The sequence below is a fragment of the Equus caballus genome, chromosome 24 (assembly GCF_041296265.1).
Source record: "Equus caballus isolate H_3958 breed thoroughbred chromosome 24, TB-T2T, whole genome shotgun sequence".
Classification (NCBI taxonomy): domain Eukaryota; kingdom Metazoa; phylum Chordata; class Mammalia; order Perissodactyla; family Equidae; genus Equus; species Equus caballus.
In genome coordinates, this window is record NC_091707.1 from 35,736,830 (window position 1) to 35,751,393 (window position 14,564).

Genomic DNA, 14,564 nt, shown 5'->3' on the forward strand with positions numbered 1-14,564 from the left:
TATAAGGGTTCAGTCACAACTGTGGGGGAGGTCTGTGTTTACTGCAACCCCTTCCCAACAGAGGGCAGTGCGGTGCCCTGTGCCAGCAGAAGAGGCCCTTCGTGCGAACACTCTATACATGGAAGACAAAGGTGATGGCAGAAAGGTGCCTTTTTCTAATTCACACCCAGGATCTCTATGGGCTAATGGTAGTCCTGATGAAAGAGGCGGAGGCAGGATTTGAACCCAAGACCAGCTGCTAATTTTAGAGCTGGCCTAGCTTCCCAAGGGTACTGTGGGAGCCCAGAAAGGAAGGGTCTTGCTCTGCAGGAACCCCAGCCCGCGTGCCCCTGGCTGTCACTTCTGCATGTGGCCACAGTCGCCCCCGCTGCACATGATGGTGAGCTTGACTCCGGGCAGGTCTGGAGGGCAGCTGCCCTGCACAAGCAAGGCATGGTGCTCCTGCAGGCCATGGCCCTCTCCGGAGATGAAGCAGCCGGCCTCGAGGACCCTGCTGAGCCACACCTGGCAGCACTTGCGGTTGGCCGAGTTGGGCTTTTAGGGCCTGTGGGTCATTGCGGGCAGAACCTTGCCCTTCAGCTGCGGGCAGCCCGTGGTGGGGCCCAGACTCGGAGGCGGCAAATCGGAGGCCCCTGGCGGTGCACGTGGCTCAGGGTGGCCATGCGGCTTGCGGGGAGAGGGCAGGGGGCGGGGCGGGGCTAGGCCATAACTTAAGGACTTGCTGAGGCCACGAAGAAGGCCGCCTGCAGCGTCTGGACCCTAGGCGGATCCGCAGACACTGTAAGTTTTGAAATCAGGAAGGGTGAATTCTCCAACTGTGTTCTTTGTCAAGACTTTGTCCTGTATATTTCCATATGAATTTTAAGATCAGCTTGTCAATGCCTCCAAAAAAGTCAGGTGGGATTTTGATAGGGGTTGTATTGAATTTGTAGATCAATTGGAGAGTATTTCCATCTTAACAATATTAAATCTTTCAATCCCTGGACAATGAGTGTCTTTGCATTTACTTAGATCTTCTTTGTTTTGTAGTTTTCAGTGTACAAGTCTTGGACTTTTTCTGTTAATTTTTTCCCTGAACATTTTAATCTTTTTGATGCTGTTGTGTACAGAAGTTTTAAACAATCAAATTTATCAATCTTTACTTTGTAATTTGTGCTTTGGTGGTTTTAGGAAAATCACTCTAAGGTCATAAATATTTTCTCCTATATGCTAGAGTTTTAAATTTTTTGGTTTCCCATTTGAATATTTAACAACCTGGAATTGATTTTATAGAATGGTGTGAGGTGGGGATATATTTTTTCTTTTTTTTTTTCCCACGTGGAAAACCATTTGTCTCAGCCCCACTTAATAAAAAAGCAACCCGTTAACCACTGATTTGAAACGCCACCACTATTATCTATCTATCAAATTATCTATCATATTCACAGCGTGCTTTTGCTACGTTTTCTATTCTGTTCCGTTTCTCTCCTGTTTCATCAAAATCATGCTGGCTAAATTACTAGAGTTTTATGGTAAGTCTTACTATCTAATAAAGGTGATTCCTCCTACCTAATTTTTCTTCAAAACTGCCTTGGCTCTTCTTGGCCCTTTGCTTTGAAAAAATGTCTATTTCAGTGAATTTTAGAATCAATTGGTCAAGAAAGAATGAGAAAAGGAGGGAGGGAAAGAAAGAGACAGAAAAGAAGAAAAACATTTAGACGGTAGGATTTTAACAGGAACCGCATTGCCTTTACGATAATTTTGAGGAAAATGAAATTTGTACCACATTGTCACCAGTGAATTTTGGGAACCCAAGATGATTCTGTGTAACATGACATTGCTTGAGGTATTGGTGGTATTCATGTAAAGATGAGGTTTGGATTGCTTAAGTTGTGATCAATTGCACTTTAGAAATCAGCAAAGTTTTCAAAATATTTCTAAAGCCTCCTTTAAATTTATTTTATAGAATGATATTCTGATTAGAATTTAATACATATATATACTTTTTGAGCGAGCAATCTCATTTCTAGGAACTTATCCTTATAAAAAAATATGTACAAAGTGTTTACATATTGGAAATACCGGAAAAGCATAAACATTATGCATGAAAATTAGCTAAATAAAATACACTATCTATCATATTATGGAATTTATGCACCCTTTAAAAGAATATTTGTCTATAGTGACTGATGATAGAATATATTGATATTAAGTGAAGAAAAGGTAAAATATATGTAGCATGACTTCTTTTATGTAAAATTATACCCCCACCATCTCATTTACATAGATATATTTATGTCTGGGAGGATATACTTCAAAATGTTACAGTGGTCACTTTTTTTTTCCTGAGGAAGATTCACCCTGAACTAACATCTGTGCCCATCTTCCTCTATCTTGTATATGGGTTGCGGCCACACCATGGCCATCAACAAGTGATGTCGGTCCGCACCAAACCCAGGCCATTGAAGTGGACTGTGCCAAACTTAACCACTCGGCCATGGGGCTGGCCCTACAGTGGTTACTTCTGTGTTATAAAATTTCAGGAGATATTTATTTTCTTTATACTGTAATGTGTTCGTTTATAGTGTTTTTCCAACTCTTATAATATGTAAAGTATGTTTACTTTACAAGAGAAACACTACATATGACTATTTTAAATTTTATTGAAAATATACCAATATTGAAGAAATACTTGTTTTTACAACTAAAAAAATGTACAACTTTTCAGGTATGTAAACTCCAATAAGGAGTATACTATAGGTGCTGTTCTACGTAAGGGCAAATTCTCCCCACTGAAATTTTAAATCCCCATGAGAGAGGGTTGCTGGGTTCATTTTGGTCCAGGTGCCTCCCCCTGTGTCAGTCACTCATGTGCCAGGAAATATGGTCACACTGCACAGATGTGACCACCAAGGACCCACCTCTGTGTATCTGGGAGTATCCCCAGAGAAGGGAAATTGACATGACTCGGGCTGCCTCTCCAGTGGGTGTCCACTAGAAGACCAGGGTGGAGAACTCGGAAGGGCAGAGCAGAGGGCTCGGTGTTCCAGACACAGAACGCGTTAGAGGCGGAGGAGAGCTCAGATGAAGATGGAGATGTGCGGAGGAGCTGCGCTTGTAGTCGAATCTCTAGTGTATCATCGGCTATAACATAATTCTTTTTATTCTTAAAGATTAGCACCTGAGGGGCTGGCCCCGTGGCCGAGTGGTTAAGTTTGCGCGCTCCACTGCAGGCGGCCCAGTGTTTCATTGGTTCGAATCCTGGGTGCAGACATGGCACTGCTCATCAGACCACGCTGAGGCAGTGTCCCACATGCCACAACTAGAAGAATCCACAACGAAGAATATACAACTATGTACCGGGGGGTGTTGGGGAGAAAAAGGAAAAAAAAAATAATAATAATAATAAAAAAAGATTAGCACCTGAGCTAACATCTGTTGCCAATCTTCTTTTCTTTCTTTCCTTCTTTCTTTCTTCTTCTTCTTCCCAAAGCCCCCCTGGTACGTAGTTGTATATTCTAGTTGTGAGTGCCTCTGGCTGTGCTATGTGGGACGCTGCCTCAGCATGGCCTGATGAGCAGTGCCATGTCCACACCCAGGATCCAAACCAGCAAAACCCTGGGCTGCTGAAGCAGAGTGCGTGAACTTAACCACTCGGCCATGGTGCCAGCCCCTGTAACGGGATTCTCATCTAGAGATAGCAAAGTGCTACAGAGAAGAGGTGGGTGGTAAGTGAGAACGGTAATGAACATCACTACCAGAGTGCACCAGATGCCACTGAACTGAAATGTTCCAGTGCATAGATACTTGGAGGTCTCCATTTCTTAGTTCTCAATAGGCCAACAGTCATGTCAAAATATAAATTTGTTTACAGCTACGTTTGGAAACATTTTTCAGTCCATTCCGTATGAGACACTTAACAAAAATTACGTAATTTATCCTGATTGCAAGAAACAATGTGGACTTTCTACTTTTCAAAATGTTCCTGCCAAATAAAAAAAAGGAAACTTCTGGAAATATATGTTCAGAGCGCAGCATAGCTTGTGTGACAAGTAAGCAAAGCTCCAAATATTTTCTCTAGTATGTGTGGTATGCAGTAGGGAGAGGCTAGTACATTTCAGTAAAATTCCAAGAAAATACCAACCTCTATAAGCAACTCTCAAGAGATGAAATCTATTGTCATCCTTAATATCTAATTTACATTCCTCAAAAGTTACCAGTAAGTTCTGAATTGTCAAATCCAGTGGCATAATAGAGAGAGACAAACTTGAATACAACGCAGGCTCTATTAACTTACTGAGCCAATTGTTTAAATGGTCTGGAATTCAGTCTTTTTAATTGAAAAATGAGGATAATATTTACCTAGCAGAGGCCCTTGTGAAGATTAGATAGGTAAAGAAGCTAGGAGAGGACTTGGTCACAGTAAATGGTACTTGTTACTATTGTATTATCCTTGGTTTCTCACCACCAAGATGCTGCTTACCCCTCCTTAATAAAACAGCCTCCATGTTGTTGGGCTTTCTCACACCACCTCCTAAGGCTTCTGTTCTTTTACAATCAACCTTCTTCAGCGGAGGGGGTGTGTGTGTGTATGTGTGTGTCTTCCACCAGGAAAATGATGAGTCTCCAATATTACATCCTTGGTGCCTCCTCTCCTTGCTCAATGCCCTCCTCTTCTATCTACTTCACCAACTTTCATGGCTTCAACTATCACCCATTCATTCCTTCAACCAAGATTTTCTGAGTTCCTATTACATACCAGGCACAAGGCAAGTAGTAAAATCTCAGATGTTTGCTGAAGGGGCTTACTAATTAGGCAACGGAAGGCTTATTTGGAGTAATTCAAAACCATCACATTTGACAAGTCAGTTCTTTATCTGTACAATATTTTCTAAATCTTTCCAGATTAGAAAAATTGTTAAATAGTTTCCTCAACCTCAATATGTTACTGGGAGTAATGCTGATCACTCACAGTCTCATGACAACTACATATTTCACTGTACTTAGGAACTTTCAGAAAGTGGCAGGGGCTGGCTCGTGGCGTAGTGGTTAAGTCCATGCACTCTGCTTCAGCAGCCTGGGGTTTGCCTGTTCAGATCCCAGGCATGGACCTACACACCGCTTGTTAAGCCATGCTGTGACAGGCATCCCACATATAAAACAGAGGAAGATGGGCACAGAGGTTAGCTCAGGACTAATCTTTCTCCAAAAAAAAAAAAAAAGAAAGAAAGAAGAAAGGGGCAGAATGATTTACAACAGACCACCTTAAAAAATGAACTCCCAACCCAGGAGTTATCCCAATCCTTTTGGGTCCTACAGTATACATGTTTTACTTCTACAACCAGAAGCAAAAATTATTTTAGAACAAAAGGAAAAAGACACCCTAACCCTCCAAATGGGTCTTGAAGGTAGTCTTAAAGACAACAAATGTAAGATAAATTTTCTGAGAATAAATGGGTCAGGAGCAAAGGGCTAACTTGCTTAATCAGTCACAAATTATATTATAGCAGCCTTCTTAGAAACTATTCAGAAGGCAACTGACTTTTGAGGCCACAAACCACGTGCTTAAGCAAGGAAGTCACACCCACTCAGAATGCAAACGCAGCCTCTACCCGTCCCTCTCAATTGCCTATTCTGCCAATAAACACTGCTCCTTTCTTTCAAAAGCTGAATCTAAGTGAATCTCTACCAACTGGCTATCTTGCTCAGAGCACTACCAAGTTTCTAGGGCACCTGGGCCGACCTTAAAAAGCAGGCAAGTCTGCCATCCCTAAAATATGCAAATTCTGAAATACTATCTCAAGAATACAGAGGTTTATATAGTAAATATTGGTCTCACTTCCCAAGAACTTTTATTAAAGAGAATTCCTGAGTACTTCAAATGACTCTGGAATCTTTCAGATCCAGCTAGTAAGAAGCAAAATGTTCTTGCCCTTAGAACAAAAAGCATTTGAAACAAAAATCTAGTGCAACAAGTTGTAAATAGTTACGAGACTATTTTTGCAAAGCCTTGAGGTCTCTGGGTGTCTTGTTAGGCCTGAGAAACCTGAACAGGTTACTGGTCATCCTAGCTTCTCCTCCTATTCCTGTCTCATAACCAACTTCTCCTGGCACAGTTACTGTTTCCTTCAGTGGAAACAAAAGCTGGGAGCTATTTAGGAAACCACCCTTCACTGGTTATTCCTTTGCCTCCTCCTCAGTTTAAGTGGCAGGATCAGCACTTTGTTCTTTCTAATTCTGCTTGTATTATTATTTAAATAAGAACATAACCTGTGCCCCAATTCCTCCTACGAGATAGAATCTTATTTATTCTGGCAGCTAGAAGGCTGCCATCCTTCTAATATCTCATTAAAACTATTCCTAAAGGGGATAAAGTCAGGTTCAAAACTGTCTCAAAGGCATTTTTTTTCCTTCCAAACTTAACTAATTAAGGAAGGTAAAATATGTGTCCAAATGTCAAAAGGTCTATAAAGAAATGGAAGATCTAAAAAAACGTGCCGTTGACAAAGAGCTTTAAAAATAAGAACAAACAGTATTATATTTCAGGTGCAACCAAAATATGGCGTTTATTTAATCAAACATTAAATCCACAGTAAGAAACTCTTGGTAATTAAAATCACTGAATACTGCAACACGCTGCTGAGAAAATTTCCTGCAAGTCCCCTAGAGGTCTTTAAAAGTAGGATAGAATCATCTATCAAGATTAGTTTTAATAAAATCCTACAAAGAGATAAAGGGATTGAATGACATAAACCCCTAAAGGTTCCTTCCAGCTCTAATTCTGCCAAAGCTCCCAATTCTAACTCTTTTAGTTTCCCTAATACTGACTGCCACCCTTTACCTCAAATAAAGGCTGATCCTCCTCTCACGCCTCTGAACGGCAGGCAGAAAAAGCTACTGCTTCACTGCTACTCTTCCTTGTGAAAACTCTGCGTCTACTGTCATCACTAAAACCAGTAATGTCTACATCCATGAGGATGGCTACTGTCAAGCAAAAAACCCAATACTCCTGTGATGCTTCTCCTTGACTCACACAACACAACACTTCTGACACCAGATGTGGGGGTTTGTTCAACACCACCAAGCAATACTGTGACATCGGCTGGGTGTTCTATAATTTAACTCAATTCTAACACTATGTACCTGAACATAGCATTAGATCCCACAGGTTAAGGGTTCGGTGCCACAAGACTGCCCTCCACCTCCAACTTCAGATGCCAAGTGCAAGTCTAAGCTGTCACCTGTGCTTCTGCCATGTCAGTTATAAATTGGAGTTTCCCACAACGCCCTCCGCCAGTATGATTAATTTGCTAGAGTGGCTCACAGAACTCAGGAAAACTGTTCAGTGTTTACCAGTTTATTATAAAAGGACATGATAGAGGATCTAGAAGAACATTCAGAAGGAAGAGATGTGTAGGGCAAGGTATGTGGGAAAGGGCACACCACTCTCCCAGCAACCTCCACGTGTTCAGCAACCTGGAAGCTTCCCAAACCCCACACTTCTGGATTTTTATGGAGGCTTCATCACGTAGGCATGATCAATCATTAACTCCATTTCCAGCCCCTCTCCCCACCTGGAGAATGGGGGGCGGGGCTGAGAATTCCAAGCTTCTAATCATGGCTTGGTCTTTCTGGTGACCAGCCCCCATCAGGAGCCCACCAAGGGTCACCTCATTAGGACAAAAGACACTGCTATCACCCACGAAATTCCAAGGGATTTAGAAACTCTGTGTCAGGAACCAGAGTCAAAGACCAAATATCAGGGGGCCAGCCATGGGGCCAAGTGGTTAAGTTCGCACACTCCGCTTTGGGAGCCCAGGGTTTCGCCAGTCTGGATCCCGGGCATAGACAAAGCACAGCTTGTTGAGACATGCTGGGGCGGCGTCCCACAGACCACAACCAGGGGGACCTACAACTAGAATATACGACTATGTACTGGGGGGCTTTGGGGAGAAGAAGAAGAAAAAAAAAAAAAGAAGATTGGCAACAGATGTTAGCTCAGGTGCCAATCTTTAAAAAAAAAAATAGAGAGATATATATAAACTCAAATACTAGAACAAAAGATGGTCCTAGTGTTCTTATCACTTAGGAAATTACACAGGTTTTAAGAGCTCTGTGCCAGGAAGAGAGAGGGCAGAGACATATATATGTACTTTTTTTCTATTATCTCACAGCTACTATGAAAAAAACAAGTGTTGGTGAGGATATGGAGAAATTGGAACCCTTGCGCACTGTCGATGGGAATGTAAAATGGTACAGCTGCTGTGGAAAACAGTATGGTGGTGCTGCAAAAAATTAAATGTAGAATTACCATGTGATCCAGCAATTCCACTTCTGGACGTATACCCAAAAGAATCGAAAGCAGAGTCTCAAAGAGATTTGTACACCCGTGTACACAGCAGCATTATTCACAACAGCTAAGACATAGAAGCAACCCGAGCGTCCTCTGACAGATGAAGAGCTAAGCAAAATACGGTCCACACAGACAATGCAATATTATTCAGCCTTAAAAAGGAAGGAAATTCGGATACATGCTCCGACCCGGACTAACCATGAGGACATTACGCTAAGTAAAATAAGCCAGTTACAAGATGACAAATACTGTGTGATTCCACCTACAGGAGGCACAGCAGTCAAATTCACAGAGACACAAAGCAGAGGGTGGTTGCCAGAGATGGGAGGAGGGGAGAATGGGGAATTGCTGTTTAATGAGTACAGAGTTTCAGTTTTACAAGATGAAAAGAATTCTGGAGCTGGATGGTGGTGATGATTGCACTGACATTATGAATGAATTTAATACCCCTGAATTGTACACTTAAACATGGCTAGAGTGGTAAATTTTATGTTATGTGTATTTTACCACAATAAAAAAAAAAAACCTTGGGAAAAAAACCCCAGAAAACAAAAACAAACCATAATGTCTGATTGCTTCATAGGCCCCTCCTACCACAGGATCTGTTTACTGGAACTCTGAACCCAAATCTAACAACTTGGTGGCAAGCATATACATTCCTTCCCTCAGACACAGAAACACAGACTCTTGAGAATGTAAAGGAATGTTAGAAGTTTCTAACTGCTCTCCTGTTCATTAAAAGACAAATGTTGGGATATGTGAGGAAATGAACTTCCACCTTGGGTTTAAAAACCATGTTATACTCTAAACTTGTATTTTAGTAAAAGCATGACGTACACCTGTGCCTTAACATCTTATGTCTATTTTTATGGCATAATTGGCAACATTTCCCCCAGAATCTGGGGACAAATAAATAGGGGTTGGAGCACTGGCACATCACTTTAATTAAAGCAAAAACAACTTTAAAAAATACTTTTAAGGGGCCGGCCCCGTGGCTGAGCAGTTTAAGTTAGCGCCCGCTGCTTCGGTGGCCCAGGGTTTCCTGATTCAGGTCCTAGCACGGACCTAGCACCGCTCAACAAGCCATGCTGAGGCGGTGTCCCACATGGCACAGCCAGAAGAACATACAACCAGAACATACAACTATCTACTGGGGGGTGAGGCTTTGGGGAGAAGAAGAAAAAGAAAAAATATATATATTTCTAAGATACTCTTGCTGTCATGAAGTTACCCAAAATCTTGCTTTTGCTTAAGAAAAAAGGAAAGAAAAAAAACCCTCACAGACAATATTCCTCATATCAGTGTAGAAAGCTACATACCTGAAGTCTTTGTTTTCAAAAGACTTGTGGGAAATGGTTTTCTAGAAGGGATACTGCAGCCCTAAACATTCTTTAGGGCATTCCACTAGACCATTCTTCCAAATGACACCAGAGTGCCTTGAGTGGAATCTTTCACTAAAATCTACCAGAAAAAGTCAGCCAGATGTGAGAGTCATACAGGTTTTTAAATTTCAGCTTATCAATTTGATATTTCTGCAGCTTATTAGTCCGCAATCTCTGAAGAAATCTACCTACAAAGACTAAATTGGTTAGGGATTGTGGGAGGGAGGAATTTGGTTTACTACTAAACCAGAACAGAACTCCTACATTATGTCAAGTGAAAAGAGCACCTAAGACACAAAGCATCTCTTAAGTGTGAACACCCTTGACTTCCTCTTCTCTCTTAAAAATCAAAACCCACTCGGGGCTGGCCCCGTGGCCAAGTGGTTAAGTTCGCGCGCTTCGCTGCAGGCGGCCCAGTGTTTCGTTGGTTCGAATCCTGGGCGCGGACATGGCACTGCTCATCAGACCACGCTGAGGCAGCGTCCCACATGCCACAACTAGAAGAACCCACAATGAAGAATACACAACTATGTACTGGGGGGCTTTGGGGAGAAAAAGGAAAAAAAAAATTAAAAAATCTTAAAAAAAAAATCAAAACCCACTCATATGCCTCCAACATATGTTCTGACTCCTCCCCATTAGGTGTCCCTGTTACATTCTATACCACAACAATTTTGTCATATTAGCCATTTACATTGCTAGGAAAACAACTTTTTCCCCAGCTTACAATGAGCTGATTCTCGCCATTTCCTCTCTCACACAATTATTTCTTTAAAAATGAAAACAAACCTTTTGAATCTGCGTTCTAGTATGTTGCCTTATGCCTTACAACTTCAGGGGAGGTCAAATCTCTTAGTTTTCTTCCTCCCAACTCTCATAGTCTTAATAGTTTAACATGACCTGGAACAACGTTTTATCTTCTGTTTCACACCAAACAGTAAGAGGCCTCTCTCTTACTGTAAGAGGCTGCCAGGGATTTACATTAAAGCCAAATTAAATCACCATCCTATAAAAACTGGAACACACTCCTGCTAAGAGGAACAGATGACTTTTCAAACAAATGTTTTCAACATCTGAACAAGATGTAGAACAAACATTAAAGTAAACTGCAAACAGCACACCACTCTCTTCCAGCAACACTGATCTTGCATCTTTTAAACCAGCTCATCTTCAAAAACACATTTCAGCAGAATATGTCAACCCAGACAAATGAAAGGTTGATAATAATTATTGTCTTGAATTCAGAACTTTTCCAAATATTTTAGAACTGCCAGGACTCGGGTGGTGACTCAGCCTGGGCTAATTAACAAAGAGACTCATCACAAGTCACCACCAGATTAAACAATCCCCTTGTGTGACAGCACTCTTGCTCAAGGGGTCAAAGGGGCCACCTCACTCAACCTGAGCCCGGGAAGGGGGTCTCATCACGGGCGGCGTAAGAGCATAAGGCTTTTGAGGCACCAGACGGGATTCAGCGCCAGATCCGTGGTCCAAGGTCTGGCTCGGCGAGGGGGTAGGTACGCGGTAGGGAGAGACCAGGTGTGTTTCCACCTGGGACCACCTCCTAACTTTCTTTGCCTCGGGAAGACCCCAAGGGTGGTTCTCCCTGAACGGGTTCAGGGCTCTGAGAGGAAGCAACCACCCCGAGGGCATGAGGAGGGAGGCTGGGGAGAGAGAACCAAGAGACTGTGAATGTGTCCCCCCGGGCTCCGAGAGGTCACTCCCCTCCCGTGGGGGGCGGCCCGCACTTCTGGCCGGATCGGGTAGAGGAAGGTACCCGGGCCTGGAGCAGAGCCAACCCTCCGGGGGGCGGTGGGGGAGCCCCGCCCGGCTCGGGGCAGGGCGGGTCAGCCCCAGGACCCTGCCGCCCGCACCCCGGGGCCGCGACCGTCCCCGCCGACGGACACCGCGCCCCGCCCGGCCGCCCCCTCCGCCGGCTCCAGCTCGCGGGGTCCCGCCGGGCCGCCCGGTCCCACCGTACCTGGCCGGCGGCGGCGGCGCTGCTCCTCACGTAGCCGTTCCGCACCTCCCCGTTCGCCACGCAGCCGTTCGCCCGCAGCGGGCGGCGGCAGCAGCAGCCTCCGGGCCCCGGCCGCATCGTCCCGGCGGCCGCAGGCGCGAGGCAGGATCTGCAGGCGGCTGCCCAGGCGGCAGCGGCGGCTCCAAGTCCCGCTCCTCACCCCACCCACCTCCCCGAAACCGGAAATGGCCGCACGCCGCCGCCGATTCCCGGCCTGGCGGTCACGCAGGGGGCGGGGCCCACTCCCTTGGCCGCCGCTCGCCAGACGCCCTGCCGCCCGGGAAAGACAGGGCTGGGGGGGGCGCGTGGGGGGGGGAGGGCCGTGAGGCTGGGGACCGCTGGCCAATCCAGAGGAGGAGGAGGCGGGCCCCATGCTACTCCTGGCCAATCACGGGCGAGAGGAGAGCGGCTCGCCGGGGTCGAGGGCGGTTTCTGGAGGGACTCGTGGGCCTGACACCCAATTGGAGGCCCAAGCCGGGTCGTGGGTAGGGTTAGGCAACTTGGTCCACCCTGGGGCGGGGCCCAGGAAGAAGTAGCCAATTAGAGAGTGAGGACGGAAAGCGGGCTGAGCCCGAGTCTCCAGAGCGGGAGACCCGGGTCGTTCGGGCAAGTGGCGCCCTCTCTGCCTTTGCCTCCGGGGAGGTTCTCGGGTTTGAATGCCAGCCCAAGACAAGACTCTTTATTTGATAAGCTAATTTCCCTGTGGGTGTCGATAGAATAGCCTTTTTGACATTCTCTTACCATTCTTCAATATGTACCGTACATTAATACATTTCTTTTTTTTTTTTCACTGAAGAAGGTTGCCTTGAGCTAACATCTGTGCCGGTCTTCCTCTGTTTTGCCTGGGAGTCGTTCCTGCAGCGTGGCCTCCCATGAGTGGAGTAGGCCCGATTCCAGGAACCAAACCAGCCAAGGAAGCAGAGTGCAGAACTTAACCGCTGCACCAGGCCGGCCCCTACAACTCTTAAGTAATAATTCAGATGTCTCTTTGCCCTTCGTGTGTTTCCCTGTCAGGGTGTTCTGTGCAATTTCCTTTAAAGAATGCTTCCGTCAAAGTCAGGAAACCTGCTCTCCTTCCAACTGCCGATAACTGGAAGCTAAACCTTGAGTATTTAATCACCTCTGGAGCCAAATTCTTTAAATGGAGTTAATACTTTCTGCTTCATAGACTCATTGCAAGAATTATATTAATAAACTATTTTTGCACCTATCATAATACCTGGCCCATACTAGGAGCATAATAAATACTGTTATCTCACCCATTTAGTTCTGTCTTCCCATAGGGGTTAGAAAGAAAGGAAATGGATCTACATTATAAAAGAGACTTGGTTACCAGTAAAGAATTTAGTGTCATGGTTAAGAGTATGGACTCTGGACTCAGTCTGGGTTTGAATTCTGGCTGCACCACCTTCTACCTGAGTGACCTCTATATGTCTTCATCTGTTCAGAGGGGATAATAATAGTCATCCTGAGCATTTAATGAGTTAATACGTGTAGTGTATTTTGTACAGGACCTAGCAATTAGTAAAGATTATTAAGTGTTGGTTATTATTAATTGCTGAATGCACCTGTGAGAGAGCTTTAGCATTCTTCCCCTGCCACGAGGAGCTTTAGAAAGGCAGTGGACAAGGTATCAGTTTTGCACGATTTAGGAGCTGAACAATCTAACAGGTGGGCAGAACAGATATCCTCTTTGAGTCAACAAACACCATGATCCCAAAGAATATAAGTTTGTGATAGATGTATGAAGCTAAAAAAGAAGTATATGGTTTGTGCCTCACATTCTAGTGAAAGACAAGATGTATGCATGCAGAGTAAACGACAAGATGAGGCCAACCAAAAGCTGGAGAGATCAGAGAACAGGAGTTCTGATGAGGAAGGCTGGATGACAGTGACAAGTCTAGACTTGATAGGGAGTTTTCAGGGCAGGAACCTGGTTAGAAGCGGGACTAAGGGATTTAATTGAAGCTTAGATAGTGGGCTGCATGAATGTGGGAAGGTTTGGGAGGAAGATGCGGGATGAGCTTGATCGTGAAGGATGAGCCTGATTTGGAGAGTTGGAAATGGGAAGGAAGGGGAGGGTGTTCCCCGGAGGGGAACCCTCAGAAGCTCAGGCGCAGAGGCTGGAAAGAGCAAAGCCTTGAACTGGAGGCTAAGAGTAAAGGAGCCTGACCTCTGTAGGGCAGGACACCAAGTCCTTGTCTTGTTCTGCTACTTACTCACCGTATGTGATCTTGGACGAGTCATGCAACATCATGAAGAAACCGTCTTGGTTTCCTCATCCATCTTACCAAGCTAATACCTGTTCTCCTTATCTCACAAGGCTTTTGTGAGCATTAATGATACAATACTTTATAGCATGAGAATGACCTTGCACACTATTGTTAAATCACAAAAGGGATGCCTCAGAAGGCAGTTGGAAACACCCCAGGCTCCCTGTAAACATGAAAACAGCTCCTCTCAGATGTATAAGCCACCTCATCATCATTTTACTGAACTCATATGCAAAGTTCTGTGCTAAGCGCCAGGATTACAACTCTTCTCTTCCTTCAGGATGGCCCAAACCACTTCAGTTGTGAAACCTTCCTTGAACTCCAACCTCCCCACAAAATTAGTTGTTCGTTTCTCTGTGAACTTTATACACACCTGTGTAAGCATGTGTCCCATTGCTTTGGGATTCTTTATTTTGAGAGAGGGGTTACACAGTGGTTAGAAGCAAGAGTTCTGTAGTCAGACAAGATTAGAGACCCAGCTCCAGCACTTAGAAGCCTTGTGACTTTGGCGAAGCTGCCTAACCTCTCTAAATCAGTTCCTTCTTCTGTAAAATGGG

The 14,564-nt window shown here is 44.6% G+C and overlaps 1 protein-coding gene across 2 annotated transcripts in view; it reads right to left on the bottom strand.

Moving 5' to 3' along the window:
* Positions 1–14,063, bottom strand: part of SPTLC2 (serine palmitoyltransferase long chain base subunit 2) — a 101,863-nt gene extending 87,800 nt beyond the window's left edge. Inside the window, exon 1 of one of the 2 annotated variants that reach the window (XM_023628188.2) lies at positions 13,958–14,063. In XM_023628188.2, coding sequence (XP_023483956.1) covers positions 13,958–13,981 — 24 coding nt within the window. In that variant the 5' untranslated portion in view covers positions 13,982–14,063. Of the gene's footprint in view, positions 1–11,695; positions 12,057–13,957 lie in introns of those variants that run through there. The other variant, XM_023628186.2, reaches the window with a different exon arrangement.
* Positions 14,064–14,564: the final 501 nt, after the last annotated feature.